This window comes from Cucumis melo, chromosome 4 (genome assembly GCF_025177605.1).
Source record: "Cucumis melo cultivar AY chromosome 4, USDA_Cmelo_AY_1.0, whole genome shotgun sequence".
Taxonomy (NCBI): Eukaryota; Viridiplantae; Streptophyta; class Magnoliopsida; order Cucurbitales; family Cucurbitaceae; genus Cucumis; species Cucumis melo.
In genome coordinates this window covers 17,478,878-17,505,646 of record NC_066860.1, presented here as the reverse complement: position 1 = coordinate 17,505,646, position 26,769 = coordinate 17,478,878, and the positions used below count along the sequence as shown (strand labels likewise).

The 26,769-nt window shown below is 32.7% G+C and overlaps 3 protein-coding genes across 7 annotated transcripts; all 3 read right to left on the bottom strand.

Annotated features, from left to right (window-relative positions):
* Positions 1-2,722: 2,722 nt before the first annotated feature.
* On the bottom strand, positions 2,723-5,521 carry LOC103490038 (uncharacterized). 2 transcript variants are annotated; one of them, XM_017044923.2, is made up of 2 exons: positions 4,125-5,521; positions 2,723-3,025 (listed from the first exon to the last, which is right to left on the bottom strand). In XM_017044923.2, exon 1 carries the CDS (start codon positions 5,519-5,521, stop codon positions 4,127-4,129), a length of 1,395 nt encoding a protein of 464 aa, XP_016900412.2. In that variant the 3' UTR covers positions 2,723-3,025; positions 4,125-4,126. The 2 variants fall into 2 exon arrangements, with proteins under 2 accessions (XP_016900412.2, XP_050939028.1); XM_051083071.1 differs by having other exon boundaries at positions 2,723-3,021.
* Positions 5,522-13,625: 8,104 nt separating this feature from the next.
* LOC103490037 (protein phosphatase 2C 16) lies at positions 13,626-17,476 on the bottom strand. 3 transcript variants are annotated; one of them, XM_008449403.3, is made up of 5 exons: positions 16,728-17,303; positions 15,646-16,612; positions 14,890-15,249; positions 14,693-14,798; positions 13,626-14,551 (listed from the first exon to the last, which is right to left on the bottom strand). In XM_008449403.3, exons 2-5 carry the CDS (start codon positions 16,453-16,455, stop codon positions 14,217-14,219), a joined length of 1,611 nt encoding a protein of 536 aa, XP_008447625.2. In that variant the 5' UTR covers positions 16,456-16,612; positions 16,728-17,303; the 3' UTR covers positions 13,626-14,216. The 3 variants fall into 3 exon arrangements, with proteins under 3 accessions (XP_008447625.2, XP_050939027.1, XP_008447624.2); XM_051083070.1 differs by having other exon boundaries at positions 17,221-17,288; XM_008449402.3 differs by having other exon boundaries at positions 15,646-17,476.
* A 2,151-nt stretch (positions 17,477-19,627) lies between these two features.
* Positions 19,628-26,147, bottom strand: LOC103490036 (dihydrolipoyllysine-residue acetyltransferase component 3 of pyruvate dehydrogenase complex, mitochondrial). Of its 2 annotated transcripts, none has more exons than XM_008449401.3 (19): positions 25,677-26,147; positions 24,700-24,781; positions 24,327-24,403; positions 24,080-24,150; positions 23,919-23,959; positions 23,339-23,394; positions 23,190-23,264; positions 22,984-23,076; positions 22,548-22,793; positions 22,386-22,458; positions 22,116-22,210; positions 21,373-21,458; positions 21,217-21,292; positions 20,859-20,926; positions 20,708-20,774; positions 20,518-20,613; positions 20,325-20,427; positions 20,123-20,218; positions 19,628-20,030 (listed from the first exon to the last, which is right to left on the bottom strand). In XM_008449401.3, exons 1-19 carry the CDS (start codon positions 25,713-25,715, stop codon positions 19,960-19,962), a joined length of 1,611 nt encoding a protein of 536 aa, XP_008447623.2. In that variant the 5' UTR covers positions 25,716-26,147; the 3' UTR covers positions 19,628-19,959. The 2 variants fall into 2 exon arrangements, with proteins under 2 accessions (XP_008447623.2, XP_050939026.1); XM_051083069.1 differs by having other exon boundaries at positions 24,700-24,798; positions 25,677-26,033.
* Positions 26,148-26,769: the final 622 nt, after the last annotated feature.

Here is a 26,769-nt window from a genome sequence, read left to right as displayed (position 1 = left end):
GTATGGAAATGCTGGCATGTAAATAGATATGCATATGGGTAAACATTTTGATGCAATTTTTATTTGCTAATGAAAATATAAGAGATTTTTAGTACAATAAATGCACCTGAGGAATTGAATCTATGATCAATTGGGAGGTAGAATATGAGGTTTTCTGGGATAGTAAATGTACCATGTTTGTGAATTTACATAAGTAGATTAATTAACATGAATGGTAGAGGTTTTAACATATAGATTTTTATACTGTTCACAAGCACCTTTATGATTAATGGCTCACTCCCACAAGCATACAAAATATAATCTTATGCTTCCATCAGAATACACTACCCCATTTTATAATGTATTATGTTGGGGATGATCATATCTATCATAGCCGTAATGTGATGGTCATCTTGCATTTGAACTCGTATCATATTAAGGATGATCATGTATATCGTAGCCCTAATGCAATGGTTTTTTTTTTTTTAATCTCTATCACAATTTTCATTTTTCCCACCAAATATTCATAATAACATAACAAACTATGAGAAAATGGGAAAAACACAATAAACTGTCAGAAAAAAATGAAGATTGCTATAGAGATGACCTTCACGACATAGTTATCCCTAATATGATATGTATCCAAAATTCATGGAAAAACACAACAAATTGAGAGAAATATGAAGATCATGAGGAAGATGGTTATTACCTTAGGGCTACAATAGACATGACCATCCCTAACACGATCAAAATGTGATAATGTACTCCGACGTTAGTAGAAGATTATATGAAATGTTATATTTCATATGTGGGGACAAGTCATTAGTAACAAAAAGGTTTGTGAAAGGGTCATCTATACAAAAAAAAAAATTATTATGTGGAAAAAATAATTTAGATTATTAAAATTTATTCAAAGTGTTTCATTAGTTAAAATATTTAATAATTAAATAAATGTAACTTTTTTTAGATTCAAATCCTCATCCTCATGAGACATGAAAAAAAGGCAAACATGAACATTGTAAATATACAATAAACATGTTGGTACCTTAAAAATGAAACTAAAAAGAAAGTGAATGGACTAAAATGAATTCAAATAAACCAAAATTTAAAATAGGAAGACCAAAGTCAATGTTTTGTAACTATAAGAACTAAAATAAATCTTTTTTTATATCCATGAGTGGTCAGGCCAATTTATGTGTACTTCGACTAATATTACATGACATTCTGTAATATCTTAATTATTTATTGAGAATATGTCTCTCTTGGGTCAACTCATGATGGTTAAGAACTAAAATTAAACCAAAACGGACAATACAAAGGATAATTGCAAATATAATAATTAACTATAACTTAATCTATCTTGATAGAAGTCTATCACATAAACCATATTGCAATTATTGTCTATCACTAAATAGATTATAAGAGAGTATCGACAATAGTTTATCAATGATACACTTTGCCATATTTGCATTTTTAAAAAATATTATTATATACTTGATAATTGTTCTTAAAATTGTTATTCATTATTATTACAAACAAAAAAACACAAAGACCAAGAAGTGTTTAATTGTTTAGTAGAGAATTTCGATGCTATTTTATATTTTCAGATTCACTGAGTTCAATAGATATTTTAGCAAACAACTTATATTCTATTTCTAAAAATTATATTTTAGATTTTATGATCGGTGCAAATTCTGAAAAACAATCTTGTAATGTTTTCATTTTATCTAAATTTTGAATCCTCCATTTTCGAAAGCCAAATTATATTGAATATATATGAAAACATTTAAAAATACAATATGTCAAGTTTTAAACTCAAATCATTTTTTTTAAAAAAATATAATATGTATTATGTAATATTACAAAATAATAATCATATAAATTTATAGGTTAAATTTCAAATTTGGTCCTTATAGTTTTAAAAGATAGAATTTAGTCCCTCCAATTTGATAAAATCATAGAAATAGTCTTGTTCTTAAGATTTATTTATAAAAATTTTCAAACTATAAGGACTATATATGAGGTTTTATCAAACTATAAACTATAACTTTCTCCGATCCATAGGAATTAAATTGAGAAATTTTCATAAATACAACAAATGGGTAAAATATTTACGACTAGTCTAACAAAGCCCATCAAGTTAACCATTTTTTAAATATTTCAGGTTTTCCCTTCCCTTTTAACGTCTTTGTTCTCCGTCTTTTTTGTCTTTCTTCTTCTCTTCATCTGCGAATTGTATCGTCTTTCTTTTTATCGTATTTCTTCTTTTCATTTTTTTTCCAAACTGTTATTTGGTTCAAGATCTTGTATCAAATATATAAGATCAATTTTGTTCAAACTTTTATTTGGTTGTTCAAGATCGTATATTAAATATAAATATAAAATACTTGAAAAAAACATCGTTTAGATTTGATAACAAAAAAAATATAGCCAAATCTAAACGATCAAAAAAATCCCTAAAAAATTGTTTAAATTGGGGTAGCCATAAGGATGGTTGTTGAATAAGAAATTGTGTAACCAATCACAATTGCCAATCACGGGAGTGTGATTGGCAGGTTATTTACTAAAATAATTGCATTTGTATTAGTTAAAAATTGACACGTGTCCCAAATTAAATTTAAAGACAAATTGGTCCATTCTAATGATGTTACGTATCTTTACAATTGAATCAAATTAATTATTTTGGTTCAATTAAATATTATAAGCTTAATTTAGCCCAAAGTTAAATATGAGTAAATCCATGTGATTGAGTCAATGAGTCTGAATCAGACTAAGCCTAAGTCAATGCAACTGAGTTCTCTACATTTATAGGGTTGAAATTTTTTTAGTCCAAAAGAAGTTATAGAGAGAATTCTCGCAAAGAGCTAGAACACTTCCCAACTCTTGAAGTCGACTACCCACCGCCCTCCACCCTCGAAGACTAAAGCTAAGTCGACCACCCTCGAAGATTGAAGTTCGTTTGAAGATAGAAGCTTTATTCCAAGACTCCAATTTCAAGAACATCACGTGCTCTACTCGCTTCCTCAAATCAAGCGTAAGCGACTAGCTATGAGAGAATCAAAATCAAAATCTAGAAGTCGAACCACATCACAAGTTTAACTCCACGAATCAAATTTACAAATCTAAAGTACTCATTTAGCCAAATCTAAAGTACCAAATAATCTTGAAAAAATAAACGATGTTGTAGCAAAAAAACCATTTAGCCAAATATAATGTACCAAATCTTGGAAAAAAAAGTTTAAATTTGCCTACGATAATTTAGATTTGATCGTTTAGATTTAGCTAGATTTGAGTAACCAAATCTAGCTAAATATAAACGATCAAATCTAAATTATCGTATAACAAAATATGATCTAAATTATCGTGTAATATAAATTTAAACAATTGTGCACCAAAATATATTACGTTTGATGGTGCATTGTTGATGGCGTGGTTGACATGATATTTTTTTTTGTATTTTCTATTGTGGGGCCATAGGTTTTTCCGTTTTCGAAATTGTTTTGTAAATATTTTGCTTGTTATATTTTTTAAAAGATCCCAATTAAAATTTCAATTATGTTCATAAATAAATTAAAAATAGCTTACATAGTCTTAATGGTTAAGTAAGATTAGTTTTATGATTTATAAATATATAATATGAAATACATTTAAACATTTTTCAAAATTATAATCTAATTTTTAAATATGCCACTTAGAACATAAAATACAATTTTGTTTACATAAAATCTTTTGCTTTTAAATTTATGTTTTCGCATTCACGCTATGAACCTTTTAACTTCAAACAATAATTTTCTATCTAGATTTTTATAGGTGAATATTCATAAAAACAAAAATTGACCTTCTATGTACTTGCTCAAACTTATCTCAAAATAAGTGAAGAATGGGGCCTAAATATTTAATTGTGTTCTATATAATGTAGGATAAATGATTCATAATTTAATTTATATAACCTAATTTAGTGCCATGTGATACTTCATTAGTAATTTTGAAAAAAGTTTTGAACTCATATAAATGAAATTCATCTAAGAGAATTGACCCTTCACTCCCATATTTGAACTATGGAAGTAATTAGGAAAGAAATTATATATTTAAGTCATTAATAAAGGAACAAATAAATAAAATTTAAATTGGGCCGATCCACTTACTATTATGGGCTCTTACGGCCCAAAATGGATGTCCTCGTCTTCCTCTGTTTCTCCTTGATCGAATTCATCCTCTCCAATTTCAAACCCTCTCTGAATCTCTCGATGAAAGTATCAGCCTTACTGTTCACATCTGGACTCTCACAAAATTTCGTACTCTTTCTCTCTGCATTTTCCTTTCTTGTCGATTCCCCTTTCGTTACAAGCTGGGATTCCTCCGCCGTGAACGGCGGTTGCTCACCGGCGCTATTTTGGAATCTCACAGCAATGAGTTTTTGCGCCGCAGATTCTGGGGGAGCTGGCAAATCTTGTTTCTTTTCGCCGATTATACTCGAAGTTTGATAGTGATGAACCGCCACTGGCGGCGGAGATGAAGGTCGATTGTTGTACCGATGTTGTGGGGTAAGAAATTCTTTGAAATTCTCAACACCCTTTTGCCATTTCTTCATCTTTTTCTTCTTCTTGTTCGTATTGTTCCTCTTTGTTTCTTTACTCTGTTCTTCTCTCTGTTTCTCGTTCTCGTCTATGTCACCTTCCAACGCCTGAAAATCCAGTCCGGGCAATTCGGGTTCAAAATCTCCATCCCCTTCATTGATTCTCTCTACTTCTGCTTCAACAATTGCACCTGGTGGTAGAATTTTCACCGGCGGCGAAGAAGGCTTAGGTGGTTCTGCGATTAATGGCAGAACAGAGAATTGTTGCGGAGGCGAAAACGAAGAGGAAATTTCTTCATTATAAACAGGAAATGTAGCTCTAGAAGCTCTGTTGGAAACAAACCCATCATCGAAATCCTTCAAATTTTGACAATGCTGAAGAGAATCTGAACTTAGAGATTGATAATTGGTCATATAATTAGTGCCATAGGAGAGCTTCCAGTATTCAACTCCAGCGACCTCCGGTGGATGATGGAGAAGAATCTGGTCCGTCCGATCTGAATATCCATTCCATTGATCTGGGGTTGAAGGATTTGGCTTGTGGGTATGTTCTGAATCATCTGAAGTAAAAGTAGGTCTGTAAGTTTCTTCATGAATTGTGTTTTCGCCATTGTTTTTGCTGAGGAGCCCACAGGCAATGGCGAAGAGGACCAAAGCAAGACTGAGGAAGTCCAAACTTTTCCATGGAGATTGAGACTTAAAGAAATGGAAACTGAAACTGTGAAATGGAGAAACTAAGACAAAGAAGATGAAACAGAGAGAAATGATGAGTGATTGAAAGGGTGTAGTACGACGGAGGTAGCGGCGGTCGGAAGTTGGTTCCGGCCGGATTGGCGGCGGTATGTCCATTTTGGTTTCTGGGTTTTTGTCTTTTTGAATAGTAATGGTGGAAGAAGAAGTGCTTTTAATTTGTGTTTGCCAGTTGCCACAGTGTGGAGTGAACAGAGCCATATAAATCATATCCATATTTTATTAGTGAATGCAATTTCTAATATGTAAATGTAAAATATAAATTGCAATCTCTACCATAATAAACATATGTCCTATGTGCTTCCTTTGAAAACAAACCAACAAACTAACAACTTGATTTAATGGTATTTACATGTATTTGATTCTTTAAACTCACAGTTGTAAAGAAAAAACAAATATCTATATCAATTGTGTTGGTACTTAGAATATTCTCACTATTGAAGATATTTAATAATAATAATTTGGAGGATCTCTTTTCGTTCGTTTTCCGCTCTCCATGCGCTAGAAGGATGGGTATTAGGCGACGAGCTCTTTGTCACACAATCTCATTTATTCACACTCCTCTCCCAACAAAGATCGTATGAGTGTGCAATTATGCTTCGATTGTTAGTTTCGGTTCTTTTCCGGTGGAGGGAAGAGAGAATCCCTAGCCTTAGTCGGAATATTTTTGTCATTCATATGTTGGCTTAAAGTGTAGTTTTTTTCTTTCTTTTTAACATTCAAACTTTCAGTCATTTACTGATATTAGTTTGTTACTGTGTGCGTTGCACGTAATGCACGTTTTAAGTGAAGTTTACTCATATTTGACTATTTTACTTTTAAACGGGTTGAATAATATACAATATATATATATATATATATATATATATATATATATATATATATATATATATATTTTTTTTTTTTTTTAACAAGTCTCTAATTTAAAATAAATTTATATCCTTTTTAAAATTATATAATAGTACTTTCAAAACCTCAAAAATTGATGGGATGATGACTATAACACTTACTCGAATAAGTTTGAAACAATGACGTTGAAACATGTCAACTTTTTGTCCTAACATTCTAGTCGCCTTTTTTACTCCATTGACATTTTTTTAACCTAAACAATATTTTTTTAAGCACATGACAAGATTCTAGAATACCTCCGAAGATAGATTTTATGGGGTGTTTGAGTCATCAACATGAGTTAAGTTGGGCTGAGTTGAATATAATATACCAATTGATCATTGTTTGACCCACCAACTTTAAATGTTGGTGGAGTTGAGTTTGGTATATTTTTTCTAACTCACCTTAACTCTCCCTTCTTCTAAAGTATTCAATGCTCGATTCATTGGCCACTGTCAATACGTATCGTTGCCAAACTTCGAGAAGAAACTCCAAGGACGACTTTCTCGTGCTAGACTTCGAACTATGACGACAATTTTGATGACCAATCCAAGGCTCGGATAATCACTTCGATGACAACTCTTACGACCAATTTTGGGCTCCAACAATCACTCCAATGACATCTCCGATGACCACCTTTGTGCAGCCAACTTTGACGATCAATCACTAGGGTCAGCATCCATCTTCGACAACAACTCTAACAACTAATTCCAGGCTTCGAAAACTACCTCCATTCGACTAACTCTGATGACCAAGTTTGGTCTCTACTGTTTATGCACATTCAACTTATACATTCTATAATTGTTAAAGTATGTTATAGGGCTGTTGATTATATAAATAATATTATTTTTCCATTTTTAGTACAATATAGTTATATGTCGTAAAACGAATTCATATATCAAACGAGTTTTAAAAATTTGAAAAAGTGCACACATGTATATAGTAGAATGGTGCATGAAATAGAAAGTTACACGAAAAAAATAACAAATAACAAAAAATTTTCTTTTTTTCTAAAACATGTTCTAACAAGAAATGATGACAGATGAAGATTTAGTTATTTTTAGAATCCTCCAAATTGGGAGGGGGGATTCCATTGAAAAAACTAATGACAAACGAAAAATACAGACCAAATAAGAAGAAAAAGAATATTATGAAAAAATAGTGAAGAGTTCAAAAAACATCAAATGCTACTATGCTATTGAATTCAACACAGACAAAATAATTTTACACCCCTAAGCACATAAATATGAACTCTCTAGACATATATTGTTATATCAATTCAATGCCTCAAACAACTTTTCAATATTATATCTTGTTCAATAATTAACATCAGTAGTTACATTTTTGCTATAAACTACGAGTCTACACAGAAAATATAGACATGAAACATATACACTTTTATATTGTACCACATATGTATTTACATTATATATCTAAATATGGAGTTGAAAACTGAATAAACTATAATATATATTTGTAAACTTTCAAAAGTTGTTATAGTACATTTTCAATTATCTTTTTGAAAAAAAAAACATAAAAAGTATCATTAGATTTTCACGGATAAAGTACAGTACTTTATTTTAAAAATACGGGCGAGTTTTCAAATATTTCAAGAGTACTCTTAAATTTCAAAATAAGTTATGACATGTATTTAATTTTGATTTTGAAATATGGTACGGATGGTTTATATTCATACATATTTACATTTCTTTATATGTTTAACATTCTTTTTTTAAAAAAATTAAGGGTATTATGATTTTTTTTAAAAAAATTCATACAATAGTTTTCATCCAAAACTAACAATAAAAGTACTTTAACTTTTATTGTAAAAGTTTAATTGCACATTTGAAACACTTAAAAGTTTAGAGATACTCTTCTAGAATAAAAGACAAAGTTTAGTGTTATATGTTTAGTCTTTGTATTTCACTATACGTAGCAATTTAGTTATAGTACTTTAGAACTAGTAATGACTTAGTACATACGGTAAAAATTAGTGCTAAAGATTTAATGAGTTTTCTTGTATATATAAATTGATAAATTTAATCGGAGATTCCATTTTTATTATATATATAAAATACAAAATCTAACAACATAAAATAACAAACATCAACATCGAATTTTTATGAGTTATTATTATTAATTTTTACATGTTAGAAACTAAATTATTATAAATTGTTACTAAATTGAAAGTATATAGGCTAAATTGTTTCAAACTTTTTCTGGGACTAAATTATTACTCTCATCAAATTTATAACCAAAAGTATCTTGTAACCTTATTTTATTTATATATGACTTGAAATTTTAACATTAAAAAATAAAAATAAAAACAAAATTTTCTCTCATCGTCCACCATCTTTACGCATGTACTAAATCTTTATTTCACTACAAGAATTGAGGGACTTCCGACGCACATAAACGTCGGCAGAAGTGCTAAAAACGTCGGGATAAGATTTTCTGACACAGAAGGTGACGTCGGGAACGTCGTCGGAAAAAATGCGTTGGGAGAACAATTCCAGATGTGTCATGAACAAGGCATCGGGAATAACCTTTCTCCTAACATGCTCATTTTCGACACCACCGATGTGTCGGCAATATGTAATTCCCGACCTCTTCGTTGTCGACGTCATCTGTGAGTGGGAAATACCTAAACCTGACGTCATGATATCCGACGTCACTTATGCATCGAAAAAAACACTATCCCCAACGTCTTGTGTGCAACGTATTCTCGACGTTTTTTATGTTGGAAATTCTTTTTATATGTAATTTTTATTTTTTCCCTAAAATAAACTATAATGAATCAAGTCTCTATTTTGTGAAATATTCACATTCGTTTTGGATTAAATTAAAGAAAATTCAAAATAAATCAGTAAATTACGAAATATTGATAATTTAGATAATACAAAGAAGTTCAAAATTTCAGTTCAACCCTCCCCCATTTCAAAATTTGAATCAAACCCCCCCTCCCCCACTTCAAATTTTCAATTCAACCAACCCCTACTTCAAATTTTCCATTCAAGCCCCCTCAAAATTTCAATTCAACACATTCAAAATTTCCATTTTACAAACAAAAATCTATTCTAAAAAAAAATCCTAAAATAACTTTTCAAAAAAGACCCTAAACTATCTAAATAAACCTAAAATTTAAAGATTTTAAAACATACCTCAATGTGCGGCGGCAGTAGACGACGGGAGAGGGACGACGACGACTAATGGTGGCGAGGGAACGGGAGATGCTTCTCTTCTTCTTCGATCGTCAACTCTATTTTTTTTCTCTTTTTCGGTTATGTGTTTCACATAAGTGAAACATCAAATTTATAGGGAAACTCTCGATGCAGCACAAAAACGTCGGGAGATCCCCTTTCTGCCGACGCCATTCCTTACAAATAACTAATGGCGTCGAGGATTTGACTACTCCCGATGACATTTCCGACGCACCATAAAAGCATTGGGAGAGAGCCTTTCACCTGATGCAGTCCCCAACGCCATGCAACATTCGTCGGGAATATATGTCTGACAAAATTAATGTTATCTAATTTCCGACGGTTCGTTCCCGACGCATATGTGCCGCGTCGGGATAACATGTTATTCCCAACGTCTATGTCACGGTGTCTGGAAAAGTTGTTTCTCCCGACGTGTGAAAGTGTGTCTCGGGATATGGTATCATTTCCAACGAATTTGCTACCGACACCTTTCTTTGTGTCGAGAGAACTTTGATTTCTTGTAGTGCTTGTTATAAATTACTATAACTAAATTGTTATGTATAGTAAAATACAAAGATTAAATTGTTATAAAATTGAAAACACAAAAACTAAATAGTTACAAGCAAAAAATTGAAGACCAAATGATTACTTCAATAAAAGTTTGGGCATAGTTGCAAATGTAGCAATTATATTCAAAATAATTAAGTATATAGCAACATTCTAAAAAAATTACAAATATAGCAAAATCTGTCAAAATCTATCAATGATAGGAGTCTATCACCGATAGACCATGTAACAAATGTTGGTTTATCACTGATAAACCATAAGAGTCTATCAACGATAGAAGTGTATCACTGATAGATTTTGCTATATTTGCAATTTTTAAAAAATATAGAATGAGACTTTCACATAGATTCTATTCTTTCCCGCGATAAGCTGCTCGAACGTAGGGAAGAGGGGCGAAGGACCGAGTTTGGTCTTTCAGTTTCATGATCCATTCATTTCATTCTCAGTTTAGGAAAATCAGCCTTGGGTCGGCCAGCCTACTACGCCTACTACGCCTACTGACTCATTTTCTTGTTCCGATCTCTTCTTCTTATTTGTCTTCTTTCCATAGGTGTTGACGCCATAGTCTGTAATTTTCGTGGATTGGATTGCATCTTCCTTCCTAACCGCCTTACAATTGCTACATATTATAATTACCCAAAAGTTTAAGGGTTAAAAGTGATTTTGTTGACCTTAAAATAATAAAGAAGATAATCATAATTGGTATATATATATATATATATATATATATATATATATATATATATATATATATATATATATATATATATATATATATATATATATATATATATATATATATATATATATATATATATATATATAAGTTAAAGAACCTTTTAAACCTATTTTCCAAAACTTGGAGCTTAAAGTAACTAATTTAAAACTTGAACAACTTATTGCACTTAGACTACATTTTCCTAGATTGTAATGAAAATAGTGTAATTGTAATGAAATTTCATTGATAGATTAATCGTAATGAGTCTAATATGCAAACGTAATTGGATTACGTTTGATTTTGTTTACTTAGAATTATAAATTTGTCACATCTACTATTATTGTTACTGTTATTCTTACTGCTAGAAATAAAATATTATATTTGTTGTCACTTTTACTATATCATTGTCATTACGGTTACCGTTGTACCCTAACGATAATGGTAATGGTAACAGTAACTATTGTCATATCAACGACTACAAATAGAAAAATATATAGATCAACACACATATGTACATGCTTCACTAATGATGTATTATCGTTATTAGAGAGAATGTTTTTTGGATACATAGAGAGTTTATATATTGCACAACTATAAAACTCTATGGTCAAAAACATAAATAACGATAATTAAATACATATGCTGAATACAAAAACTAAAGAACTTTTGGAGGGCGTTGCCCCCCAACCCCATACTGAAGAGGTACGTGGTTGTTCGTAACAAATTCGAAGTATTCCAATAATAACAATAACCATAAATATGAAAGATTCATAATTATAATATTGCCATACAAATATTTGAAATAGTGACAATAACAATAATGTTAACGGTTAGTGGACCCCATGTATATTTTAAATACAGTCAAATCGAGCACCCTCAATTCTTCAAACAGATCATGTTTGTTGATTACAAAACTCAAGCGGACTCCACATTTTGTTAAGAATATTACATAATAAACAACAACAAATGTAGTCGAATGGGTAAAGAGCCTACTTTAATTTTTCAAATTACTATTGGTTATTGGCAAGGTAAACGTGACTATGTATATCTGAATTTCAAGAACAAAAAATGTATTTTTCTCTTTATCATCTTCACTTTTTTTAAGGATTCTTATGGTTCATAAGATCAAAATCTATATATATATATATATATATATATATATATATATATATAAATAGTTAAATAATTCCTAGTAAGAAGTAAAAAAATCATAGATAATTTGTTACTTAATCTATTAAGATATGCTTGATATGGACATGGAGTAATATTCGGATATCAAGATATCCATGCATTATCTTCAATCACATGAAAAAGAAAAAACAAATGCTTAAATAACGCAATGTGTCCAAGTATTATTTTGGCAGAAATACATATTGGAGTTTAGGAGCATACTTAGAATGAGATTAGGAAAAAGATACCAATGAGATAAAGATGAGTTGTGAAAGAAGAGATTTATATACATAATGTTGGTTTTCTGTCAAATAGTCTCAAGAAACTCGAGACAGCACAGTCCATGTTTGGTGGGATATGATTCCAAATCACACGTGACTAATGGATTCTTATTGCAATTAATCAACTTTATATTACTATAATCCACTACTTTAATCAATTGTTTGTATCTTGTTTAACTTCTAAATGCACGTGTTTGATACCATCTATAATATAAATGTTATTTTTGTTCACAACTTGGTTTGGTTTTGTTCTTAATGCAATATTTTGGGAGTAGATAAGAAAGGATTTTCTTAGTGAAGAGCGCACATATAAAGTTGCACATTGTTCTACAAGTTGGTGGATCCTCAATCATAGGCTGAATCAATGTGAAATTGTCAATGAGCAGCACAATTATTCATTTCCATGAGCGGAGAGGTTTGAGTTCTTAGATTCATTTATGTTTCATTTTAGTAGATTACACTTTCGTCTCTTCTTAATCTCTAAAGTTTTTTTAAAAATTGAAACACTGAGAGTTTCCAAAGTTCAAATAATTAGTTTTAAGTTGTCCTTACACCTAAACAGAAAAATTGTGAGGTTTTGCTACCAAAACAAATAGTATAAAATTAGTATTTCTATGCCAACTCATACATAATATCACATCATAAAGTATTTTATCAGTAATTAACTGCCGCATCACTTTTTGATTAGGTCAACTACCAACGAAAGAAATTTAACCATCATCCAAAACTATATTTCAAACTCAAAATAAAGAATATTGCTTTTAAAACTAAATTGTAAACTCTAATCCTTCCTATTATCCCACTCTCAAAAGACACAGTACAGAATATATTATATTTGAGAACCCACGACCTTCTAAACTTCATAACTCAAATTTAAACATTAACTGAACACCAAAGTTAATACCGAGTGTAAATTACCTTGGCTTACTTCATCAAAATAATACTTCCATCGACACACTGATTTACCCTACCTTAATGGAGGTATAATCAAAACTATTCCAAAGAAATTCAAACAAATGAAAGTTTAAGAACTATAGACTAAACGTTAAAAATATAATTAACCTTTGAAATGAATAAGCCAGAATAGAGGGACACTGTTTTGGCATTTGAACTTCATTAGTAGTCTTTTTCTTTTTAATGAGGTTTTCGACAATGTTATCTATATACTAAACTGATGTTATAGTTGAATGTTGTAATTAGACTAAATGATGTCATTAAAAAATATGAAAGAAAACTAAAATCATTTACATCTCTTTAACTAGAAGGTCAAAGAGTATACTCATCAACGGATATATCTATCAAAATCACATCATGTTAGTCAAGTATGGATTGGATTGTTAAGCATGAATTGTTGGGCGTATATTTATATATGCTCATATGGATTCACAGTTAGTTAGCTAGCCAGCCAACCGAAGAATAAATCAACCGATTCAAGATATATATCCTTGACGATCAGATCAGAGGTCAAACACTCACATTGAAATACAATAAGCATATGCAAATACGAAGACAAAATGAAATGAATATAATAAATCTACAATATCATCGTCTTGTGAAGGAATTTGGAGTTGATCCAAGAAAAAGATATAACTAATCAAACACAACACAACCCAAAATACAAGGGGAATGTTGCTCTCCAATCCTATTCCTACCATTGAAAAGTAGTAATGAAGAGACTATATAATGTAAGCAGAATCAAATAACTTACTTATATCCCCCAGAACTTTAGACTTGGCTGTAAGAAACCAAAGAATAGATCCAAAGAAACTGCATCAGTAAATCCCAAAATTCTCTACCTATACATATGGTATGGTAGTTCGAGATGGCATCATCAAGTATTGGGTATGGTGAAGTCCAAAAGCATAGATTAGAACTTCATTACAGATGCTGTTCCTTTTCTTTTTCTCTGGTGAATTTCCATGAGGAAAGTTCTATGATACATATACAGTTTTCTATATTTTGGAACAAATTAAAATTCGTGAGTACGAATGGACTGAGTTGTAAACTGCTAAAACGTACCGTGTCTCTCAACGTATGAAGTTATGAGCTCGAAGGGTACGTTTAATTCGGTTTGATACTATGTGTTGTCAAGATTTGGTCTTGAACTTCCTTTGAGCTTTCAAGTCCACTACAATCACAGAGATGTTGTCTTTGCTTCCCTTTTGGAGAGCAAGCATTGAGAGGTAATCTGCTGCAGCTTGTGCAGCTGGGTCAACTCCTGTGCCCCGATCGGCAAGAGATGAAGCCCCGTGTTTCTTGTGCCAAAGAAGAATTCGCCTTCGAGCTACTTCACAGACTTCCTCATTTGTCATCACATCCCACAGTCCATCACTGGCTAAAATAAGACATTCGTCTTCTTTCGCACGAGGGATGAACATGACTTCTGGATCGGGAATAATCCATGGCTTCAAATACCTATCACCTGTCAAGTATATGGAGAATGAGATAAATCTATCTTTATGTTCTGAAAATTAGTATAAGAAGCATGCAATTCCATCGGCATAACTTCCAAAGTACATGATATACAAGCAAGAGTAAAAAAAATCAATCAGAATACACCTACCAATGGATCTTGACATTGCAAGAACTCCGAACACTCGATGTCCGTTCCACTGGATGACCTTGCCTCCAGATGATTCAATTCTAGCATATTCATCTGCGCGATTTGGCTGCAGAAATATTACATTTGGAATTAGTTCCTTCACAAGAAAAAGGTTGATCGATCCTATCACTATATGAGATTGAATGCAAAGTGCGTACTTTATGATCGACCGATAGAGCCATGGGTTCTTTACCACGGCATAGAACTGCTCTTGAATCACCACAGTTCGCAACTATGATGTGTGATGAACAGACCAGGGCAACAACAGCCGTAGAGCCAACAGTTTCTGGGGCAACAGGTTCAAAGCTTGTATCGGAAACATCTCCACTGCTTCCACTGACTGGTCTACCAACTTTTCCTTCTATTTCATCATCAACCCTAAGAAAGCAATTGTTGAAGGTTCTCTCCCAATCCTGCTGCCAGTTTTCTCCATTGTTTCCATTTTCTTCATTTTGTTTAAATCCTTTTATCTCTTCAGCTAGTGCCAAGTGTATGCGTTCTTGACAATAATCAGCAACCTACATGAAAACCTTTATTTCAGAATACAACATAGAACACGAGAATCAGCTACTGCTAGCAAGACACATCAAAAGTTCTAAACAGCTTGATTGTGCAGTGTAATATAACTTAAGCATATAATAAAAAGGATGATGAAACTTTCGCCAGTGCTTCAAGTCGTCATCTCTAAAGAATAGATCCTAAATAAGTTTCTAAAAAATTATATATAGGCTGTGATACAGACTAGGCTCAAGAAGAGAAAATAATACAAGATAGAAAAATAACTGTTAAGTTCTACATATACAAAATTAAAAAAAAAACTATACAGTCAAACAAGAATGGTAGCATTCAGCAAAGAGAAATATAGGAGCTCTTTAATAGAACAAACTAACTTCTGTCTGGTAAAGAGATGGTACCTGAGGGCCCCCATGTCCATCATAAACACCAAAAAAATGGCTGTTGAGATGTGTTAAACTTTGACCCATTCCATTCAGCAAACTATTTCCTACAAGCATTTTGATAGGAATCTTTGCAAAACAAGGAACAACAGCAATTGCATCTTCCATTTCTGGTCTTCTACCACAAATCGATACGGACCCCCAAAGGGGTATACAATCCCGTTCAAAGACATTACGAATGACTTTATGAACGCTTTCTGCCCCTTTCGATTGGAAAACTACTGCAGGAACGTTTAGCTCCGACGATGCAGATACTTCTAAATCAGGGCTTACTGTTGCCACAATAAGTTCACTAGTAGGGATCTTCCCTGATTCGACCAAGATGATCGCCTTAGCAACGATATGACCATTACTAACATCTCCGATTTTGACGACTTCTTGCACGTTGATACTTGTACCGCCATCAATAGCAAACAATCCATCCTCTATCATATCATCAGGGTCATCCAGAGTAGCCATGGATGCATCTTCCTTATCTACAGTCAAATTCGTGCCACTCTTTGGCAGCAACCCCCAAAAACTGTCTATACCTTGACCACTATCAGTCGGTTGCGACACAGTTACGCTGTCAACTAAACCATCAAAATCATGGCAACTACCATTACCAATAGAACCAGACTCAGGGGACGATGCAGAGAATAAGTTTACCGTGTCTGTCACTAACTTTAGCCGTGTAAATTCAACATGGCCAGGATTTACTGAGCTATCAGACTTTGGATTACCCAAACTAAGGGTCAAAGAAACAGCAGGGGACATCTCTTCCATCATTCTTACAAATCCTACCGATATCAAATCTATCTATCTTCCAATATCTCTACAACCTCATCGTCAAACATATTTTCCCATCACAACATCTTACCAATCAAACTAAAGAAAAAATAAGCTGATTTAACTTCTACAACCCCTTAACACAAATCCACAAAACCTATCAATGACAAATTTCACAATCAAATTACAGATTCTCAATAGTGTAAGCTCAAAACAAGCAGAAGAAATCAGTCTTCTACTCCTTAGATCTATATAAGAGCAATGGATCTAACCTTGCAATAATTCAAAATTCAAGCAATGAGAAAAGAGGAAATTCCACCAAAACTTCAAACACACCATCAAATTCTTCCTCGCTAGTGATAAGAACTGCCAACTATCAACAATCTCTTCTCCAGTATCAGCTCTTATATACACACAAGTATGAGAAACGAGGATCTCTCACTTTTATCCAATAAAGAAAATAAAAACCCCTGCGAAGGAGACAGGTGGAGGGATCTATGAAAAAGTGAAATCACAAGAAATCCCCAAAAGGGTTCGCCTCTTTTTTCACATAGAACTTAATAGTTTCCTGGATCCAAGGAAACCCATCAAAATCCGATCCAAAACAACGAATCTTCAAACACAAACTCCACCTCCTTTTTTGAAACCAAAAAACCCAGATAGAAAAAAACTAAAATCAGATGTTCAAAGATCCTAATTGCCAAGAAATGATGGAAAATCAATTTAAACAGTTAGAAGAGAAGAAGAAAATGAACACTTTCTCACCAGTTTGAAATGTTGAGGAAAAGCAGAAAGGAGGAGTAGTAGAATCAAGAAACTCTATAATGACTTTGATTCTATTTTGATTTATCAACTCTTAAAAGAGAACGAAAAAAGAATTTATATATAGATATATATATATATATATATATATATATCTATAAAATTTAAAAAAATTGGGTGTTGTTTTAATTGGGACAAAGAAGCTCCATTGAAGGACACGTATAGAGTATAGAAGTAATTATCTTGAATCGTTGAAAGCTGTCTGCGACAGAAAAATGCTCCATTCATATCACCAAAGATTATTAACTCATGGATCTTTCATGAAAAAAGACACGTGTCCATATACTTTTTTATGCAAATATTAATTTGATTTTATTAAAAGAAAAAAAAAACGAAAAAAGAAAAAAGTCCACTGGGGACCAATCATGTCGATGGCATCTGGATTTGTTTTAAAAAAAGGGATCCTTTAGGATAATGCCACGTGGTTCATTTTGCTTTGTCATTCACAAAATTTTTCTCTCTACTCTCTCACGTAACAACAAACCTAATGTTTTTACAATTAATCAATCACAATGGCGGTGCAATTCTTTTTCTTTTTTCTTCTATTTTATATATCAATAAAAAGGGAATTCCATGCATTTTATTTCTTTGTTTTTTATTTTTTTTTCCTATTTTATTGCTTTTTGTGATCCATAATTTGAATCCTAATTTTGAATAGATCTAAGTTTTTTTTAGAGAGAATTAATTTAAGCTTAGTTGAGAAGTTTTTGATATTATCGATTTGATATAGTTTTTATATGATATATGTTTTGATTATTTATTGGAACTTGGAATCTGTAGAATTTATTGTTTGATTTTTTCATTGGGTTGAGATATTATATTGGTTAAATTGTAAATTTAGTGAAAGTCGAAATTAAGGTTTTTTTTTCTTTTTTCTTTTGTTATAAGAATTTGGCCTATGGTTTGATGAATTTGAGTGATTTAGTCCAAGATTTTATCAAATAATAGAAATTAAAATTTTAATTTTTTAAATACTATAGACTAAAATTTAATTTGTTTTTTTCTTTTTTAAATTATCAAGTTGTAAATACTAAATTTATAACTGTATGTATGTAGTGTGTATATGTATGTATGCATAAATACATGTATTTATTTATATGGTATGTGTTTGCATACATGTATTTATTTATATGGTATGTGTATACATGTATGTACATGTATGTATATATATGGACATCTCTATATGAGAGTTCAATATTTATCATTTGAAGGTCTAATTTATACGATTATTGTAAGAATCTCATTTTAGCACATGTATAAGTTTGTAAACTCAATTTTCATAATTAAAAGATTGCAACCATACTTTTTGGGATAGTTTTAATAATTTGTCTGCAATTTTAAAAAAAAAATCCTAAAAAGAAAAAACTAGTTAACAAGACATGACCATAGCTAACTCATAAATCAAAGAAAACTCTCTACCTTTCTCAAATTAGAATAATCAGATATTAAATTTTTTTTTCATTGATATTTCCGGACACGACATAAGTGGATGGAGATTTTCATTATATCATAAAAATATTTATATAACATAAAAAAATAAAAATCAACTCAGTTTTCTTTAATAAAAAAAAGGAGTTAAAGATGTTTATTTATTGTTTTTAAGTATAATAATTGTAAAATGTAACAAAGGGATGAGGGATCGAATTGCCATCAAACTAGAGTTGTTTATTTATTAATTTTTGGCATCTACCTTTTAAACTTTTCTTGCATTTATATCTTTTGCTTTAATACTTTCTTCTAGAAAAGAGAGAGGTGGTGTGTATAAGTAGAACTTTATTTTCTTGAGCTCACTGATGATTGTGTTTTTGCAGCTTTAGGTGTAAGTACAAAATGGAATTGTGTGAGAGATGAAGTTTAAAGCATTATCCTTTTAGTTTTTCAACTAAATAAATTGGGCACACATTTTCATGTTACCTCATATGCACTGCATTCATCCCACACCAAAATCTTGCACTTCGTGGCTGAATCTCTGCCATCCCAACTTGCAATTTCATACCTTTCGGCTTCACATGGACATCATAAGCCTCATTCTTAAGCTTTGCAACAAAGCAACGGCACCTTGGCTAAGTTCTGATGCAAAAAAGTTCATATCCAAAGAATAATGACCTATTTAAATTGACTTTTTAAGTGTGTAAAGCACCAACGATTGAAATAAAAGAGTTTAGACACAATCTCTAACTCCCAGTTCTCATCTTAGAAGATGAAAGGGGAACATTCAATGAATAAATACCTGTTTAGATAGACCTTTCAAGTGCTAAAATAAAAGAGAATTTAGACGACCCAATCTCTGACTCCCAACTCTTCACTAAATTTCCATCTTATAAGATGGAAGAGCACTGAGCCAATGAAAGAGACAAAATTTTCTCTTCGTCTATCTTTTATTGATCTGGCAAATGGACCAATGGAAAAGTATGTGGCTTGGTTAAAAATAGGAAAACAAATTACAAGCTACATTCGTTTTGAAGTCTAATTCCTCAACAATGATCACCTTATTCCCTTTAGTCTATATGCAAACTCCATCTCCTTTGGTTGCCAAGAAGGAGACTGTAAGGATACAACTGAAGCCGAAAATAGAAATTCCAAAAGAAGAGCTGAGTTCGTATTTCATATCTTCCCACCACATGATTGCTTATGAGACAAAATACCTTTTTTTCTGTTATGAAAATGGTGAAATCAATCAATCTACAGCAACATTGATTCAGGATTCTCGATGTAGCCCTTGAATGCTTTGAGCCAATCCGCACCAATTGCCCCTGAACAAACAAAAAACAACATAATTTTACACACCTTATACTTTCCTTTCAAGCTATTCAGAATCTTAAAGGACTTCAGTTTCAGATTCTACCATCGATAACGCGGTGATCGCAGCTCAGTGTAACAGACATGAAGGAAGCAAACTTGAATTCTTGAGCGCCTGATCCTGGTATGACCCTCTTCTCAGCTGCTCAAGATTAAATGTGAATGGTGATCAATAATATTAAAGAACAGCAATGAGAAAACAAAACAAAAGATACTCTCATATCTTGAATGATATATGGTCTGCATACCAGATCCAACAGCAAGAATGCCCGACTGTGGAGGGTTGATTATGGCACAAAATTGTTTGATTCCAAATGGACCTCCCAAGTTAGACACAGTAAAAGTGCCTCCCTACAAAAGGATTAAACTGGTAATCAAAATCCTAAAACCACAAGTAAATCTTGTGCCTAAAGCATCAAACCAATCTGAAATACTGCCCACCTCATAATCTTCTGGTTTTAAGGTGTTATCTCTTGCTTTCTGAGCTAGTTTCTTGACCTCGTTTGAAATAGTAGATAAACCTTTTTTGTCTGCATCCTGTAAATTTTATACAAATTCATATTTTCTTGCACATGGTGATAAAAGCAAACCATTTGAATAGCAATTAGCATATATAGAGGCCACTACTGACCTTGATGACCGGAACGAAGAGTCCGTTGTCAGTCTGCACTGCAACATTAATGTTCACATTGTGATACCTGAATGAGTGGACAAAGAAAAATTCACATCACAATGTGAAGACGAAAACAAACAAATTAGAATTGACAAGTATTATCACTTACTGTCTAATATAATTGTCCGTCCATGAACTGTTGCATTGAGGAACTTTCCTAAGAGCCAAGGCAGCAGCCTGCAGCAATATTATTCTATGATTAAAGGGAATTTTTCCCATGTATACACATTAGATGGGTTTGGATAGAATGGACATCGAGCATTGTTGGCAAGATAACATACGTTTCTTCCCTGGGCTTAAGTTTGAATATAAAATAAAAGGCATATTTGAAGAAAAAAAAGGGTTTACTAGTCAAATGAGAAGAAAATTAACAGGTTGAAAGTCAAAATGAATGATAATTGCTTCAATACCTATGCAGCAGAAAACAACTTAAATACATATCAAATTATATAATTTCTTTAAAATACCTTAATAACAAGGTCATTGACAGATATCCTCTTTCCACCAGATGCTTCTTGTAGTGCATTGAGCTGGTTTCTCAAACTATAAAAAGAACCGACTACCGATTAAATTTACAATTTTGGTTAATATTTAACTGCAAAATGTGAGGAGAAATTACTTACTCCATGAGCTTGTCAACGCATGTATCTACAGTTAAATAATAATGAGGAATGGTTTGCTTTGAGAATAGTAATCGTGATGCTGTAACCTGTTAAAATGTTGAATATTAGCTATTGGTAAACATGCTCCCAATTGGAAATTGGAATATTGAGAATGCTTTGTCTATTAATCCGATTAATAAAATTCAAATTTGAAAATGTAGAAGCCACTTGAAACATATATCAAATACAAGAAATCTATTTTATAGAACATCCTCACAGTTGGAAGGTGCAGAGTCTGATATAAGAAAACACACAATTGCAATACTTTTTTTTCTTATATCCGTGAGTGTCCGAGCCAACTTATGCACACCTCAACTAATCTCACGGGACAAGCCGCCTAACCCTACAACATTTAGGTGTCAAGGAAACTTGTAGAAAATTAATTCCTAAGTAGGTGACCACCATGGATTGAACCCATTACCTCTTAGTTATTTAATGAGACTGTGTTTCTCTTTCTACCACTAGGTCAACCCATGATGGTTCACACAATTGCAGTACTTTGCGTTAAGTACTCTAGAACACATGCAAGCCTACATGTACTCTTAAGGAATAACTAATAAGTTAGCAGAGAGACTGAGAAGATAGACAAAGGCAGTACAGAGAGTGAAATATTGCCACATTACACAAAAAGCTTGCCAGAAAATACCAATAAACTTTATTATCACGGAGTTTAGGGTGAGAGAGATGGGGAGAGCGGGTGGTACCTTTCTTATTTGAGTATGTGGCAAGTCACTGTAATCCAATGGTGCACCTGCAGCATCCTTGGCTTTGTGAGCTGTTGATTCCTTCCCGCGTGATGCTAAAGACATATATGGTTAAAGATATTAATGGGTCACGTTTTTAACAATAAGAAACATATTATGGGTATGAAGACAATAGAGACGCCAAATATTAACAGATAGAAGACAACAACACAAAATAAATAAATAAATGAAGTTGTTGGTCCACAGCCCAGCATAAAGAAAATGAGTTACCCAAGTAATCTTCTATATCAGCCTTCACAATGCTCCCATCAGGACCTGTTCCTTTGATACTTGAGATGGGCACCTATGCTCATAAAATTCAAAATATAACTAGAAAGAAATCGCAAACATAAGGTTCCAAATATTAATTGAAAAAGATATTCTGCAACGAACATTGTTTTCTTCTGCTAATTTTCTTGCCAGAGGACTAGCAAAGATACGCTCTCCAGCTGGAGAAGGAGGACTCTGCTTAACAGTACTTGGCTCAGGTGAACGAACAGGCTCCTCAACTACTTCTTTCTTTGGTGGGCTAGGGGCAGGGGACTCAGGAGCAGATGCAGCACCAGTATTTGACGAAGTGGGTTTATAATCCTTAAACTTTGCTATATCCTCTTCATCTTCAACGGTAATGGCAATTACCTAAGAAAAAAGATCAAACTTACGTCAACCACCTCAAATGCAAAAGATTATCGTATGTCTCCATCCTGAGAAAGAGCTTTCAATGATGGGCATTGCCATCACCTCATCTATGACAATGGTGCAATACAACAATCATTCCTTTTCCCCTCAAGTTTTCACAAGGACAAAAGGTAAAAAGCAAAATCAATACCTCACCAACTTTAATTTCCTTTGCTCCATCCCCACAAATTATCTTGGCAAGATAACCTTCCTCCATGCATTCCATTTCTACTGTTGCTTTATCCTTCAAATATGCAGAAGCAAAATCAAGAAATATAGTTCTACAATCCTATAATAAAAATGTAGTAAAAAGCTATTTTCAACTTCCAACTGCAAAAAGGTATAAGAATAGTATACTGTTTCAACTTCACAGAGCACTTCCCCAGGAGAAATTTTATCACCCTCTTTTTTCAACCACCTTGCAATATTGCCCTGCATAACACAGAGAACAACTTAGCATTTATTTGACAATAAATTATTCTGCCAGATTAGTGACCAAAAGCTACCTCAGTCATTGTAGGGGACAGCGAAGGCATTCCAACCTCTTGATGTGGGGGAAGACCTGAAGCATGTTGAATGATTCTATGTAAAATGTATCTTTAAAGATAGTTTTCCATGGAAAGTTCAGATGAACGTAATACAAAATGTACCATAGTTAGTCATAGATTTTAAACTTGTATCATCATAGGAGCTAGAGTGACTATTTCTTCAAAAGCACATACAATTCGTTTGCCATCAAATAGAAAGATTTGAGAGAAGAATCATAGTAAAATTCAGCACGAAGTGCAGTTATATCATTAACAAGTACATAGTTAGAGTATTAGAACTCAAGAATACAGTTGAACAAACTATAAAATACATCCTCTCCGAGTAAGGTTGTCATAGGTATAGTTGTTCTAGTGACAGATGGAAGTATGCAAACACTTCATACTTAATCGGGTTAGAAGTAACCCCCCCCCCCCCCCACACACACACACACACACAGAGAAGGGTTCAAAATGTTGCTGTATATATAGAACATCAATAAAAAATGAAATAAATTCATCTGTCTGCAAAATGGAAAAAGAATATAAAACCACAATGTACCTGAATCAGAGGAGAAACCTCTTGCTGGATTAATTTGTGAACTGTTGGGGGAAAAGACAGGCATTAGACACATTTGATCGTGGTCATAATTATAGCCCTAAATTGCATATACTGATATATAATGTGTTTTTTTATAAGCAAGTGTGTGGTTAGATACTGACCCAGAAAAAGGATTCCCAATACTTGTTGCCATCATTGAAACACCTCTTTGACATATTAGAAATTGCGATCTCTACAGGAAGAGTAGAATGCAGCACAAAACATGTTACAACAGAAGTTGTTAAGCACATGGTGAACAGTGACAAGCTAGGGCAGAAGACGGAAGAAATTATGACAAGCAACACTTCAATCAGCTTGAAGTACTGATTAATGATTCAATGAACAAACAAACTCGTGGTTACAACTTACATTGTTAAAATTGGCAAGGTTCTTGATTCCCCCTTTTCCCGAAGCCTTGTAACCAGAACCCTGGATCTTCCAGATTTCTGTAAATCAACCACCTTTCTTAGGGCAACTTCAAGAGTCTGCTGCTGGAAGCACTCACTTATAACAGCTTATATAATATGCAAAATAACCGATCATATAATTCGATAAATTGACCAACAAAACAAAATTTTATTATTTCTGATGAATTACATCAAATAAATACCAAAGTAACCAAGCAGAGTCCTTAAACTTCAGATGTACAGTCAAGAACATTAGAGGACAGCAAATAAATACCAAAATGTAACCTGTCCAAGCAGGTTTTCTAGATTCAAAGTTCTTGATTACAACTGCTTACCATTGTCTATAGAGGACTGTGCATCCTCTGAAAACCAGCGAACCATGCTAGCTTGTCGAAATAACTTTGGAGTGCTTCTCAACTGCAAGAATAACATGACTGGGATAAATGATCTAATTAAAACCAGAGAAAATTGTAATATATAAAGAGTCAAGGATTCATGCAGGTACGTGAGAAGTATAAGATAATTCCTAACAATGACATTTGCAAGCACAACTTAAGCATTGAAGAGAAACAAACGATGCCACGTTTAGCTTATGAGCATTCAACCCCCTGTCAGTATGCAAATATCATATCAACAACAAACCACTTCCATGGCTTTGTTTGATGGACATGATATAATTTGACATAAATTAGGAAGTGAGAGTTCAATTATGAGCCTGTGATAATAAATTCAGTGTATTCAAGTTGAAAAATACAAGACAACTATAAATCAGCAAATGCAACAAAATTACACGGAAGCCAATGAGCATGAGCAACAGTTCCAATCCACAACAACAGGTAAAAGGAACCTCCCTCCAGCTAAAACTGAGATCCAGCATGACGGTGTGTAACTAATAAAGCCAAAAGCAACTAAAACCAAATTTACAAACTCCCCCCAAAAGCTTATTTATGGAACAGGAAAATCAGAAAAGCTCAATAGCACGATGAGGCGGAAATGAAGAGAAAATACAAGAGAACCGTACAAAAACGAGAAGTGCAATTAAATGAAATGCCCGTTAGAAAATTGAAGTGTCCATAAATAACATAAGCTTAAGTATCTCATCCAACATAGCAGCTAAACTTTGTGGACAATACTGTCAAAAATCTAAACGAATTTGAAAGACTACAAAACAAAATATTTTCGCTACTATTTGTTCAACATGCAATTGACACACATCACAAAGCTTACAACAAGAATGGTTCAGAGAGTAATTCCAAAATCAAAATGAAAGAGATGAATCAATAAGTGATAGAGTACGGAAATTGAACATCACCTTTTTAGAATGGTTGATAATTTGCGATGCGTAAGCCATATTGTGTGGCGCAAAAGGGGATCGTTCAAGAACAAATGGAGATGGATGTGGAGCTAAGATGATGAAGAACACGTTAGAAAGGAAATTAGAATTGGAATAACGGGTAAAAGCTTATTAGGGTTCAGCAGTAGATCTCTGACTCCGAATCCATTCAGCTTAATTCACGTTGAGGCATTTGTTTCTGCGACTTTTCGTTTAATTTCTTTTTTGGTTTATTTCTTTTTCTTCGCTCGCTAGGTGGCAGAAACGTCTGCACGGCTCAATTACCTCTGCTTTTCATCCGACCGAATCAAACCCTAAGTCAAACTCTCTGCGTTTGGTTTACCTTCCAAACTATTTAAATTTCATAAAAAATCGTTTTAAAAATTTCGAGGGGTTGTGATAACTATTCAAAATGCATTTTGAGATTAAAAAAATAATCTATTTTAAACAAAAACATCCCAAACTAAATTTCGAGAAGATAGGATTTCAATTTATAACCTATAAAAATATCTAATGATAACAGTAAGTATTTAAATTTTAAACTAATTTGAAAGTAATTGTTGAGAAGAAAGGTTTTCAATCCAAACAACACTCTTCTAAATCAAATTTCTTGGCTTAGTTCAATGGCCTACAAACAAGCTGCCGTCCAAACATGAGAGCAAGGAGAGTGGAGGCATAGTAGAACAACTTACGGTATGAGGGAGCAATAGAAAATAGAAACAGGGCTGAGATTTCTAGTTTTGGTTTAAACCGGTCAATTGATTCGGTTTTTTCAAACCTAAGGTTATATAGAGCTAAGTCTCGAGTCGGGTTGGCTTGGAATTTACTTAATGTACATAAAATACTATTAGCATACGTATAACCTAAAACAGTTATAAATATAGAAAAAAGCATCGCGATTATAATTCGTGATTGACTTATAATAAGAATATATGGTAACTCAATTATAGCTCAATTAATATAAATTTTGTCCAAGTTAAAGACGAGAATTTTTCTTTTTAAAAAAAAAAATATTTATTAAATGGACCCAATAAAACTGAACCACCATTCCTTACTTAGAGGTGAAGTGGAA

Excerpts from the sequence above, each read along its gene's own strand:
- LOC103490038 (XM_017044923.2), bottom strand. The coding sequence starts at position 5,521 with ATGGATATGATTTATATGGCTCTGTTCACTCCACACTGTGGCAACTGG.
- LOC103490037 (XM_008449402.3), bottom strand. The coding sequence starts at position 16,455 with ATGATGGAAGAGATGTCCCCTGCTGTTTCTTTGACCCTTAGTTTGGGT. Across the intron at positions 15,250-15,645 it reads ATGGACATGGGGGCCCTCAG|GTTGCTGATTATTGTCAAGA; the intron begins GTACCATCTCTT and ends GTTTTCATGTAG. Across the intron at positions 14,799-14,889 it reads CTCTATCGGTCGATCATAAA|CCAAATCGCGCAGATGAATA; the intron begins GTACGCACTTTG and ends ATATTTCTGCAG.
- LOC103490036 (XM_008449401.3), bottom strand. The coding sequence starts at position 25,715 with ATGGCTTACGCATCGCAAATTATCAACCATTCTAAAAAG. Across the intron at positions 24,404-24,699 it reads ACAGTCCTCTATAGACAATG|AAATCTGGAAGATCCAGGGT; the intron begins GTAAGCAGTTGT and ends GTTGATTTACAG. Across the intron at positions 20,614-20,707 it reads TCTTCGTTCCGGTCATCAAG|GATGCAGACAAAAAAGGTTT; the intron begins GTCAGTAGTGGC and ends TAAAATTTACAG.